Source organism: Sinohyriopsis cumingii, unplaced genomic scaffold (assembly GCF_028554795.1).
Source record: "Sinohyriopsis cumingii isolate HCF-2022 unplaced genomic scaffold, ASM2855479v2 utg001414l, whole genome shotgun sequence".
NCBI classification, from domain to species: domain Eukaryota; kingdom Metazoa; phylum Mollusca; class Bivalvia; order Unionida; family Unionidae; genus Sinohyriopsis; species Sinohyriopsis cumingii.
Genome location: NW_028315997.1, coordinates 156,103 through 169,718, shown reverse-complemented (window position 1 = coordinate 169,718; position 13,616 = coordinate 156,103). Strand labels below are relative to the sequence as shown.

Sequence of the window (13,616 nt, the reverse complement as noted above, 5' to 3'; positions counted from 1 at the left end):
TATCAAATACAAAATTTAACCCAAGCCAGTATGGGTAATCAAGACCTAGCAGTGAAAAAAATTGAATGGTGCTCATCATGATGCATCTTGTCACCATGTTTCATGATTCTACGTAGTCATTTGTTGCTGTTTGTTGTTTTGGGTTTAACGTTATTTCTCAGCGCAAAATGGGCCATACAGTATAACCGGTGGAAGAAGAACCCGGAAAACCAAGTCGGAACCACTGATTCTAGGTATAATAGGAATATGATGCATGTACCCCAAGTACGTCAGTGAAGCATGAAATGTGGATCACAATGTCCTAGTATGAAAAAATGGAGTAGATCCATACAATCATATAGTTTGATGATTCTAGCCTAAATGAAGCCTGAGAAATAAACTAAAAACACAAAACAGGAAAACGTTAAATATTAGTCACAGTGCCCCATTTTGTAATGAATTTGTTTTACTCTTAAACATGTGATTAATAACCAAGCATCGTACTTTCACGTATGACAATTGTATTTACATTGTGTGCAAAAAACTTATGTAAATGCAAACAGTAACCAAGAAAATATATATAATTTACATTCAAGTACAAATTTATCCCCCTCTGATACCGCACAAGTGGGTGGATGCTATGAAAACCATTTCAAACTGTTGCCAAGGCACGAAGAAGAAAGACGGGTTGAGAATCAGTGAGGCTGTACATATGAAATTAATTTTACCTGTGCCGACTCCGACGTCAGGTGTAGTACAATAGCCTATCTCCACTTTGTATGGTGAACAAAAATGAGGCAAAATTCCACACATCTTTCAACAAAGTGGAAATTGATGCTGTTATATTTCTTTATCAAGCCATATGTGAATAAGAAAATAGTATTTTTCGTAAATTTGCTCAAAGAGCTCCCCAGTGCATGCTAAGTCTTTGTATTAATGACATCCTCGCTTAGTTCCGAATAGTTGGTCATGTGTCCATATTATGTGAGTTACATCATTTATGTCAGGTTCCGAAGTACAGTTTAAGGTAAAGTTACCTGGATTTTTAACAATCACAGTGAAGTTAATGTTGGCATACCCCCATGATTCTTTAATGTATTGTGACCGAAATTGTTTTGTATGTGGTATTAAGGAAATAGCGCGCTGCCTAGAGCAAACAGCTGATCAAAAGGTTTGTTCACATGTGTTCGAGAAATTAACCCGAACAAGTCCAAACAGTGCACCAATTTTACAGGAAAAATAATTTTTCCCAGTTGATAATACTAATTTTTTAAAGTGCAATAGATGAATTATAAAATATAACAATAAAATAAAAACATTGGTTGGGGGTGTACAAATTTGATCTGCAATTTTCTTTCTTTCCCAATTTACCGTTTAAGTCAGCTAGATGAAAATGACAAGCGGTGCAATTAATCTGTTGAGAGATCAACATCTGAAGTAAGGCCAAGGTGTATACACTAAAATCCAATTATACTCAACAATCAATCATAAACATAAATGGAATTCAAAGTTAGTTTTAAAATATATAAGCTATACAAGGTATTTTGTAATAACCAGGATAACCAGTGAGGAAAACCTGACAAATTGCTTCTTCTTTCAAAATCAAACCCGTGCAATATACTAAACTGTAGAGTGGAATCTTAAGAATTAATAACTGAATTTATTACAGATTTCTTCTTGCAAAGTAAGGTGAGCGGGGCTTAGGGAAAACAGGGGAACTACTAATTGTTGCGCATGAAAGGTTACCATGATTTCCTTCCCGGAAGCCTGTCGATATTGCAGTAAAGCTTGTTCCCTGTCTTTGAGGTACTCCCAATATCCCCCAGGTTTGTTGTATACACCTTCCGCGATGTTCTTTGATAATGGTGCTGTTACTTCTCTTAGAATGTGAGAACATTTTTCTTTGGAGGCACGTCTGTTTAAATCGCAAAATCTCTTATATTCTTCCTCGATAGAATCCTACAAAATTGGTATGAGTTAAGACCAAGTCATGGAATAAAGGAGAGTAGATACGCATTAACTTCATCTTAACGAACAGCTTAGACATACGTGCTGCTTCCTATAATTAGAGGAATGTCATGGCAACTGCATCTCGCACGCTCTTTAAATGTATAAAAAAATACATAAATAGAAGAAACAATCTGTATTCTCTTCCGTCATGCAATACTACCCCAAACTGTTCCATGGAGGTATAAAACCACTTGCATGATAAGAGACATGTTGTAACGATAACACATATGCTCCAGGCTTATTACTGAAATTTAATTTGACATATTGTTAAAATCTATCAAATAGAAAAGTTTTTTTTTTATAAATTCAAAGTAAGAATTTGATAGATGCATCTATTTTCGGTCATCCTATAGTACTCATTGTTGGGGCATCTATTTAGATAGCTAGTATGTATGTATGTATGTATGTATGCATGCATGCATGTATGTTTGCGTATACTGACAAATGTTACAATATATTTTATGTATCAGCGACAATGATAACCTGGAGTTTCATTTGAGATTCTTGCTTCTCATCTAGTATGGACATGGACATGAAGATCTCAATGGCTTCACGGTCACATATCACGTGAGCACCCGACAACTCATCGGGCGAATTTGTTGGAAATTGCACAGATGCCTGCATCCTCGTCTTATAGTGGTCCAGTGCAGCCTGTTCAAAAACATGAGTTTCAAATTTGGTCATCTACTTATTCATGCCGAAATCAACTAGACCTGTAGAAATTTCCACTTCCACCATGCATCTAAATTGTAACAGCTAGGAAGTTCTAAAAGCAATGTTGGACTGGTATAAACTATATCGTCATCTGAGATTTATACCCCAAACAACCCGGGAATCCTGGTGCCATAGGCGATCAGGGAAGAGTAAACAAGATTTGTGCGTTCCTTGCGATTTGCTTTTAGTTATTTCTTCTGTCACGGTTTGGCGATGCTAGCAAATTATACATAGACTGTAGCTCTTCATGCAAATATTATACAGAAAAATAATTATGGAACAGTTCAAGTTGCTCTTCATGTTTTTGCACACCAAAAATAGTTTCTAATTATTGAAATTGGAATTGTAAAATCTCACATTAAAATTTAGAAATACAATTTCGTTCTCTCTCTGGCCATTGTGCCAAACTGCATGTGAAAATGTGTTACAAAGGGTTAAAAGTTTCATGCTGGAAAAGACGTGTTTCTAAATTATAGAATTTGATTTTGTGCAGAAAATATCCATTAAAATTTAGTTTGAAATTTAAAACCGATGAAGCAATAACGTGAAAATCCACCTCAATCTTTCATACTGCCACTAAATATTTGCCAGAAAAATCCAAATTCTCTGCATAAATGATAACATCGATCAAATGATGACAGAATAAAATTACTAGCATCCCCCACACTTATTCCACCCCAACACACAATCCTTGCTTTGTCGACATCTTGCTTAACCACCCCCGGTTCCCAAAATTGTTTGGGGTGATGTAAGGTAAGCAATGGTCTTAAACTCATGACAATTATGAAATTAAATATTTTAATTTGGACGGCATTACTTGCCGTTTAAGTTATTCTTGTAAAGGAATTAGTAAAGCATGCTTTCTTTTTTTTTAGAGACCACCGTCAACATCAAATGTATTGTAACTTTTTTCAAAATGTATATAACATATTGTGATGAACATCTGAGACTCTAACACCCTGAAATATGACATTTTCCTGTAAAGTAAGCAATAGAGAATGGTGCATCCCGTCACTTTAAGCTTTGTCTGGGGACTCGGGAATGACGACTCAACATAATCTCTTGGTTCTCTGCATTGGTACTTTTAATATGACCTTGGTAGTGAAAATTTCAGAATAATAGATAAGCGTAATATTTCTTCTTTCAACAATCACCTTGCACATAGAAATGAGAGCCATGTCTTGTGGTCTTATTTACTTTGCCTGGATTCCTTCCCCTTGCAAGAAACAGTCGCTTCACGCGAGGAGAATGACAGCTGGAACACTCTCAAGCCTTTCCGCCAGCGATAAAAAAAATCTTGTTGAAAAGTCACGAGGTGTGCCAATTTGGCCAAAGATAGTGATTTCAACTGTACTGATTCCTTTAGCATATGTAATCATCGTAGCCTTGCTTCATAAATGTCATATTTCAAGCTGCGATTTAAAAAGAAATAATAAAAAAACACAAAAAACAAACAATATAATTTCTCATATCAATGCTGTTATCTGACTGTTCAGTAACATTATGGAAAATTCATTGAGCAAAACCTTCAATGAAGTGAGCAATAAACGGTACAAAATCATATTCGCAGATTCCTACAAAGCACCACGTTTCCCTTCGCCCGCACTTTTTGGTGAAAAAATGACAAAATTTAAATGTGTTGGTATTAATAATAAGCAGATGTAAAACTTTGCCGAGGAATGCGTAAACTTCAACAGTTATAAATCAGGTATCTCATTTTAAAAAATATTATCATTGTAATACTTTTGCGTGATATTTAAAAATATGGCTTGGATTGCAGTGAAACTTGGATTATATTATGGTCATCGCCTGAGTTTGTGCATTTCAGCAAATTACTTTGCTCTCGAAACTTTTCTTAGTTACTGACATTTATGTATTACAGCAGTGTATGACACAATCTCGCTAGTACAACAAGTCCAGAAGTTTTTGATAGATTTCCATGAAACTTGTTGAATATTATGGTCATCACCTTAAGTTTTGCATATAGACAAAACACTTTGTAATTTTTATTAGTTACTGCACTTGTCATGTAGCTAAATGCATCGTATGACAGTCTTGTTAGCTAGCTGCACAGTTTTGATGGGTTGCCATGAAGCATGTTCAGTGTCAAGGATAGCATGTGCACATGAGCAGATCAGCAAATCACTGCTCCTGTAAGGATTGTTAGGGTTATTGACCTTTTATTTTCCAGCATAAATCAGTGTATAACAATCTCGCTAGAGCAACTAGTCCTAGGGTTATTTATGGACTTGCATTAAACTTAATAAATGGGAAATCTCAAGATGCGCATATTGACGAACGAATTTGCTCTCGCAATTTTTAAGAGTTGTAATTCTGTCTTCGAACTTAATGAGCGGTTTGACACGATCTTGTTAGCATAGCAGTTTTGAATGGATTGAGTGGCTGGCCATGAAACTTGGCAAATACTATGGTCGTCATCTGACTATGCACAAATCAACAAATCCCTTTGCTACGGCGATCTTTGTTAGAGTTATTAGCTCCTTGCCCATTAGAAGTGTATGACAAAATCTCGTTAGCGCAGCTAGTCCCGACGTTTTGACAGATTGCTAAAAAACGTCATAAATGTTACGGCCATCATCAAACAATGCGAGTGTCGACAAGTCATTCTTTGCTACCACAATATTTGTTAGCATTATTAACCTTGTTGTCTTGTAGCTCAATGTAGTATATGACACAGTCTCTTTAGCACATCCATCATTGGGTAAGGGCGGGATGAGAGGTGGGGTTACATATTCGTAAGCAAATTGGTCATCATTCCTCAAGTCTATTATTCAGATCTTTCTAATGAAAGGTTTAGTCGTAAACCAAACAATCGAATATGTGAAATAATATTTGGGGAGTGTACTGATAATTTTCTCTTTAATAGTAAGCAAAGGAACAAAGAAAGGAATGAATGGAAAAAGGAACTCAAACCTGCACCGCTTTGGCGTTTTCAATTTTCGCCATTGCATCAATGGCCCTTTCCATACAAGGAATGTCTCCACTCTGTATGGTGTCCACATAGGTTTCCACCAGTCGACAGAACACTACAGCAATAACAAAAATATGTAAGTAAACACGCTATGCAACATGTTATCATATCTATTTTATGTTTTTTTTGCATATATATTTTAAAATAGATGGCAAAATTATTTTGCTAACTTTTATTATCAGTTCCCTTTTCTTGCTGAAGCTTCCTTGCTTTACAGTTGATCACGTATTAGTATTTATATTGATACAAAAGCTTCCGTTTATTTTTTATATATAAAATTTAAAATGTTCTTTCTTTACATCATTATCTATCTATATATCTATCTATCTATCTATCTATATATCTATCTATCCATGCATCCATCCATCTATCTGTCTACAAATAAAATACAATTTACAACTATTAAAATCTGTCTCATTCTTGTGATAACCTATTTTTCACCTTTGCTTAAACTTAAATCAATTGAGCAAACTCCGAATACCACAAACTCCGGTTTGGCATATACATAACTACACAATAAATTTCAAAATGTTTCATACACTATCTAAATTTTGCTTAGCCTTTTTATCTGTATCAAATTTGTTGAAAGGTTTTCCCGGCACAATTAACAACAAAAAAAAATCTAGTCACGAATTAGTGTCAAAGACAAAAATAAACCTGGCAGAAAATATAATTTTTGCCATTATAGCTTCTTCCGGTTTTATGATCAATATTTATTACACTTTATATGCACTTACTGTACCGAAAAATCGTAAGATGTACATTTTACTATATGAGCATTTTCTTTAAACCAATGTGTTGTTGTAGGCTGAACCTTTCCTTTCTTGACATAAACCTTCAAACAAATACATAAATGTAAATAGAACATGTGGTCAAACACATTAAGGACCATGGAACTAAGTCATGTTGTTGAGATCAGAACAAGGATGTTAGCAGACATGGACATAACCTAAGTAAAGAGAAGTTACAAATTGCTAAAAACAAAAACAAAAAGAACAAAGAAAGAAACTCTGAAAATAAATAATATAAAAATCAAACGCTTTGGTTAGCTACGTGTGCCAAGAGCCATTAATATAAGATTTTATAAGATTTGTAACAAGTAATGGATTTTAATAAAATATAAAGGAAACAAAACGTATTAATCATAATAAAATGACTACACAGTAATTTTCACATATAAACTGTCCTTGTGAAACATTCAGACGTATTTTAGATCCCTTAGGTTTGAGTTTCCAGTAAACATACTGCTGCCATTCAACTGACGTCCCATGACAGACTTCGGACTTGAGCTTGTGCAGATGTAGTCATAGAATTGTTGAGCCTGCTGCACAAAATCCACCTCAAGCTGCGAGTCTGGCACCGTCTCAAGGTGACTCAACAGTTCCCTCTTCTGCACAGGTCGGCTGAACACAAAGCAATGCTTTTCTCTGAAGAAATTACTAATACACTCACGTGGGAGGTTGTAGTCGTTCACCCGCTTCCCAGTTCCTATTCAGAATGGAGACAATGAATCAAATGATTCTGGGACAGTATCATTAACAATGTTAAACTTAGGTTACAGCATTTTTTTATCGCTCAATATTTTAACACATCAACGCCATGTTGATTATGCAGAACCATCACAATGTTAACCTAGAAAGGATGCATTGTTCTATAATTGTCTCGACAGTAACGGTGCCATTTATTCCAAGATTTTGGAAATGTGCACATTTTAAGTGAAAACACTGCGACAGTTATCTTCATATACCTGAAAAAGCAATTTTAAAACTAATATCATGTTGATTAATTCTTCTAACAAATACAAAACAAAATTAAATAAAGGAGGATAAAAATATAGAAATGCATGTGATAAAAATTAAGAGTTATTCCAATAAATCATGCAGCAATATGCAAAGTTTTGTATTATTTGAACTTTAAATAACTAAATAACCAAATAGTTGTCAGCCTTTGGACATAACTGAAAGAAATGTGAATTTTTAACGTAACACATTTGGTCCCTGATGTAAATTTTAATCAACAGAAAACATTAAACAGCTGTTACAGCCTAGTACCATGTATGTATATTATTCTCATATGTTTTGAAATACCTCGCTTCAGTTTCAAAGCGTCCATCAGATATTCGTCCGATGTGATTTCTTTACCATCTCTTTCGAGTTCAAGCGTAAAATCCCTTAGAACCCAAACAAAGCTAGGAAAGAACTTAACAAATTCTATACCATCTTCGAATTCTCGCCCAGTCCGGACTTTGATCAGATCCGTCAATTGTGTCACATAACTACAAGCTAAGGAACACAAGAAATCCACTAATCAACCATCCATCAGTATCATCTCGTACAACGTTATTTTACAAATGACATCAACAATGGTTTATATTGGAGGTTACAAGAGGTTTATATATATATAATATATTTTGGCATGTACTGCTAGACAGTATTTCCTGAAATATAGCTCTAATGTTCTCAAGTATGTTATGAATGACAAAATATTTGTATAAATATTGTAATACTTTAAGAATTTTAAGATTTAATTTAAATACTTGATGTATTTTGGTATGATTTATATATATTTTTCTTTTGTCATTTCGCTCTTTATTAAGTGTATTTAATTTTCTTATGCAATATTGTAGTTGGGCCTTAAGAATAAATAGAAATAACTAACTATACTGGATGTGGAACATACCTATTTCATTACATGAAAATAACAAACATGTGAGCAAAACAAAGATGAGACTCAATGACCATTACACAACTTTAATTTAATATTTAAATCGTAATTTTATCTAAATTTAAAAAGCCCTATGAATCATCATCTTCTGTTTCTCCCTGTGTCAGAATCCCAAAATGATCCAGTCAGAACTCATTTTGAGAATTTGGTAACAGAATGGAGCTGAAATTCGTTTGTGTTGCCCACGAAATGTCTGTCATTTCTGACAAATAGTGCCAATCTAAGTGAAAAGGAGAATTTTAGGGGAAATTCAGGTTTTATGGTACTTTTATTATCTCTACCTACTTCGACAAAATACAGCTCGGGCACAAAACAATCCATTTTGATCCAAATTTCCTATTTGGTTCTCATTGGAAAGATATGTACTGACTGAAGCTGCGCAAGTCAAGAAACCGTAGCCTGGCAAATTACTCCCCAGTGACGTAAGTAACAATGACACTGCCTACACAGATTGTTTAACTCGTGCTCACGATCGGAACATCGCTCGGCCATTTCCGGCAGGTCATGAAATAATCTCTGAAGTAGTTTTAGGAATATACATCAATTTGATGTGTCAGGTAAGTCGCCTCAGGTAGAATGAACCACACATATTACAACAGTAAAGGCCGAAATTGTTCAATTTGTGACTTTGTCTCCTTTCACTACCATAATATTCCATGTGAACGAAAATATTTCAGAATATAGTTCATACACTCGAAAAACAGCAATAATGCGTAATATCCTGTTTTGCAATAGGGCACATGCAAGTTCTCCAGTGCAAATAGAACGTTTTTGCGTTACTTAAAAGTTATTTTCTTCAACAAATAACGAAGATATATTAAGTCATAAATTAATAAATGGAAAATTAATTTTTCTGCCTTTGATTTTAATAATCTGAATTTTGCGTTCTCTGCTGATGTACTTTTACGGATTATATCATGAGAGAAACCGGAAAGATTGGTCGCGTCCATTCGAGCTGTGCTTTCAATGAAGAAGAGCAAATTTAAGTTAAAAATGTACATAACCATTTGTCTTTAGACAACCTAATGAGACATGTCACAATGAAGGATACTGCAACTTTTCCAGCGCATCTTGCTGGAGGGTCGAAACACAGTTGTATACCAGTGTACTGCTGAGGAGGACTGAGAGGGCAAATATCCAGTTATCGTTGTTCTCATCACCCTGAAAAATATATTACCGAGTTAGTTTAAGTCATCTATGGTCCATTCGAGTACAACAAGCCATCATTTCACAATATTCCTTTGGTCCATATAACTAGTCACTTACCTCTTGCTTGTCAGAGGTCTCTGTCTCCATTTATCAACCACTCAGATCTCCCGCCCTCCTCCCATGAATAAATACTTATTATTTCGTACCCATTTGTCAAACTGTAGTTACACAGTGAGAGTCAGCTGCATCAGCTAAGGCCAATGTGTGACAGCAATGAGTATCGAACCCAGGTCCTTCCTAAATGTTAAGGGAGGTTTTCTGACTATACGCCCCTTCGCCAGTTCCTGCCACACATAGAAAAGTGCCTAATTGACATGGAAAACGTATAGTGTAAGTTTAAACTCTTACATCTGCGCTTCAAAAAATTTGTCTGATATATTTAAGATCTGATGAGAAAGATTTGTTTCGTCTAACATATTTCTTATTAAATATTGCAAAGGAGGTTTCGTAAATTATTGTTACCTTCTTCACGTCACCAAGTCCTTCTGTATCCAGAAGTAGCAGGCATTGATCTCGGTTTATCGGGTGACGCCGACACCATGCCCAGATTCCCTTTGTTTTTGATTCTATGGTGGAACCAAGTGCAAACCCTGACAACAATTAAACAAATACGTTTTAGGACGCTTAGGTGCTTAGACTGAATTGTTTACCAAAGTAAATTAAAAACTTCCCTACAAAAAGAGTTTCAACTCTGGGTATGACGTGGGAAGAGCAAATAACCCCAAAACTCGACTCACTGACCGCCGAGTCATGGTGTAAAAAATGGAGCTAAGAAATATAATCTGTAAAGATCGACTTGGAGATGAACTATTGAAGTATTTCATCCAGAATTATGTGCCATACTTCTCGCTGCAGATTATAAAATTACAAATCGTAGACCAAAAGAATACTTAAAGTTTAAAACAGATGCATATTCATTTGCAACAATTATAAAAGATCAAATGATAGAAGACAACAGTTAAGGAAAACTATTTCCATATTTTCATTCTAATGTTAGGCTATTTTAAATCGTACCTGTCTTTAACCATCGGACATGACACTTTAAGAATAGTTCCTCATTATAAAAATGGGAGGTTTCTACCAAATAAAATGATAGTTACGCGAATAGTGATATATGCTTTAAAATCAACTGATTGAGTAGGAGTAACATTACGTAATTAATCATCTCACATTAACACAAGTCTAATCGGAACATTCTCAGGCCTCCACACCACGGAAATAGCCACCATTGCATATGCATATATCTTGTTTTTACTAAATGATGTGATATACACGTCAAAACGCCTTCATAACGTTCATTATGTCGAAGTGATTGAGATTATTTATAATTGTCCGAAACATTCCCAAATATTTCTTTAAAAACTTCCAAACAGGAGCTTACAAAGGAACTTTCATTTACTCAGCCTGTTAAAGGTATCATGATGCTGGTTCTATTTTGACTACAAGGTTGCCGCAGTAGCTCCGTAGATATTTTAAATCAAAGATCAGGCACATTATACCCAACCGGGTCGATTGCATCGGTGTGTCCTTGGGAATGGCACCTAGCCCCATTTCCTCTATATTATACAGATAATAATCTGTTCAATACAAAGAACTATTTTGTCTAGCGTGTGACTGAGCTGTCCTAATTTCCCGGCGATTTTCCCCTTTATACTCTGTATCATTCCAGTAAAATATTTCCCAGTCTCTTTCAAACCAATCCCAGAACAACGCTTTCCCAAGCTTTGGAAAAGCGATACACTGACCAATGAGTTGAGGCAATGTCTTGCGCATGTACGATGACATTGTGATGTCAAACACATGGAAATTCACATCCGCAGGGATTCAGACACACCTCCTCAATAAATAGTGGCGATAAATTAAATCCTTTTAAGTTTTTAATATTAGTGTGATTAAAAAATGGCAGGAAATATGTATAGCAAAATGTCAGAAAAGGAGTGATATCCTAGTGGTTTATTTTTGGACTCTTTTTCAAAGCCTTACCAACAACACTTTTAGTGGTAACAGAACTACGTGAGAGTCTGATTGAATGAAATTATTAGAGATGGACGTTTGAGAGAAAATCCACGAGGTGTTCATATTGTCTTATGACCTGATGTTGAGCTGGCAGGGGACAGTTTCGTAAATTGGCTCGTGTCAAATTTCTTGACTTTGTGTATTATGTGACTTCTTCCAGATATTATTGCTTACTAATTAAAAATATGGATATATTTGTGAATTAAATGTTTCGAGCTTGCAATTTATGCGAGGCACGTACACCTCCCATAGTTATTTTCCAGTATATAGACAATGAAATACGAATAGTCGGCCAGGAATAAGAACTTCACCCATAAGAGTGTATAAGTGGATTCAAAGTAACTATTTTGAATTGCATGAAGCTGTTTAGTATACGACGCTTTTCATAATTATCACATAAAAGATGGCGGGTGTTTGCTTTGTGTGCATCACTTTGAGTACAAAATGACCTTCGGTAGGTATAAACCTAGCTATGAACTGCCACTGACTTCTTGGTATATAGCTATTCAAAAATATTTTGACCCATTTGTTTATTTTATATTTAATAATTCTGTATATTAGGCATGTAGAAGAGGCATTAAATTTGTGCATAAAACTATAACTGTGACTAGACATATGTTGATATATTCAAATTACCGGAGTTCTGTTCCATGAGACGGTTCATGAGGAACGATTTCCCAGTGCGATAGGGACCCACGATGGCCACGACTACCATGGGAAGTCTAACCTGAGATAAGACCCTGACAGTATCCTCCCGCACAATCAGCCTATCTTGAGTGTTCTCTACAAGGCACATAGGGACAGGCATCAGAAGTCCATTATCCGCTTCTGCCATGACGACAGCAAATCACAAAACTCGTTCCAAAATTTTAATTAATTTTGGAATCAGTTCTGCAAGGCTTGGTATGTAGGAAACTGTTAAAGAAGACAATATAAAATGAATTATTTGCTGTCCTTACTCGAGATTGATGTCAACAACAGGTGGCGGGTTTATGCTAATCACGGTGAGTTACCTCTCTTGGATTGGTTAAAGTCGTGGTAATAACGCTAATATTCGGAATTGATTTAAATAATATGGAGGGATTACTGTCATACTTCCATGCATGTTTTTCTCTATCAGTGTACGCTGCATATTCTTTTCTTCATTATTCTATTTTTCCAATTTTCTATCTTTAAAAAATGTACATTCAACAAGATTGAATGACACAGCTGCCAATAGTGCTTTCTGAATTTTATGTGAATGATATTGTAATACTACCATTGCATATCTTCAAATCCATGTGCATATTTTCAGTATTACACACATCTACGTTCTACATTGCATCTTCAAATCCATGAGCATATTTTCAGTATTACACACATCTACGTTCTACATTGCATCTTCAAATCCATGTGCATAAGTCGTGAATGGGGCCACCCTAGCCTCAATGGGAATTATCATTACAGAGACCCCTGGGCCACTCTAGCCTCAATGGAAAATTAACATGGAGAAAAATCGTGGGCCACTCTAGTCTCAAGGGGAATTTAGCATGGGAAATAGTCTTGGGCTACTCTAGCCTCAAGGGGAATTGAAAATGGAGAAAAAACCCTGGGCCACTCTAGCCTCAAGGGGAATTGAACATGGGGGAGTAAAGTGTGGGTCTATCTAGGGACAAGGGGAATTGAACATATGGAAATTGAACATGGTGGATCTGTATAGCGTCAAGGGGAATTGAACATGGTGGGACTGTCTAGGGACAATGATGATAGAGGGTCAAGCACAACAGAGACAGAGACATACATACAGTAGTACAAGCGTGAGATTTATATATAAAGCATTACCAAGACCTGAAATCTTGATGGGGTGTTCAAAAATTTGCATAATTGTAATGATGCAATAAATAGCGATAATCAAAGAAATGCTCAACGACAAAATGGATGTGACTAAAAGTAACGTTAAAATGACGAAATTGTCCCAGAATTTAAAGGAAAA

The 13,616-nt window shown here is 35.5% G+C and overlaps 1 protein-coding gene across 2 annotated transcripts in view; it reads right to left on the bottom strand.

Moving 5' to 3' along the window:
- LOC149772517 (guanylate-binding protein 1-like) overlaps positions 1 to 13,616 on the bottom strand; it is a 99,192-nt gene that overhangs the window by 29,371 nt on the left and 56,205 nt on the right. For both annotated transcript variants that reach the window (XM_089947687.1, XM_089947688.1), the window contains exons 2-9: positions 12,281 to 12,559; positions 10,091 to 10,218; positions 9,471 to 9,580; positions 7,783 to 7,970; positions 6,941 to 7,183; positions 5,638 to 5,750; positions 2,473 to 2,640; positions 1,726 to 1,938 (exon numbers count right to left, since the gene is read on the bottom strand). In XM_089947687.1, coding sequence (XP_089803813.1) covers positions 1,726 to 1,938; positions 2,473 to 2,640; positions 5,638 to 5,750; positions 6,941 to 7,183; positions 7,783 to 7,970; positions 9,471 to 9,580; positions 10,091 to 10,218; positions 12,281 to 12,479 — 1,362 coding nt within the window. In that variant the 5' untranslated portion in view covers positions 12,480 to 12,559. The remainder of the gene's footprint in view (positions 1 to 1,725; positions 1,939 to 2,472; positions 2,641 to 5,637; positions 5,751 to 6,940; positions 7,184 to 7,782; positions 7,971 to 9,470; positions 9,581 to 10,090; positions 10,219 to 12,280; positions 12,560 to 13,616) is intronic.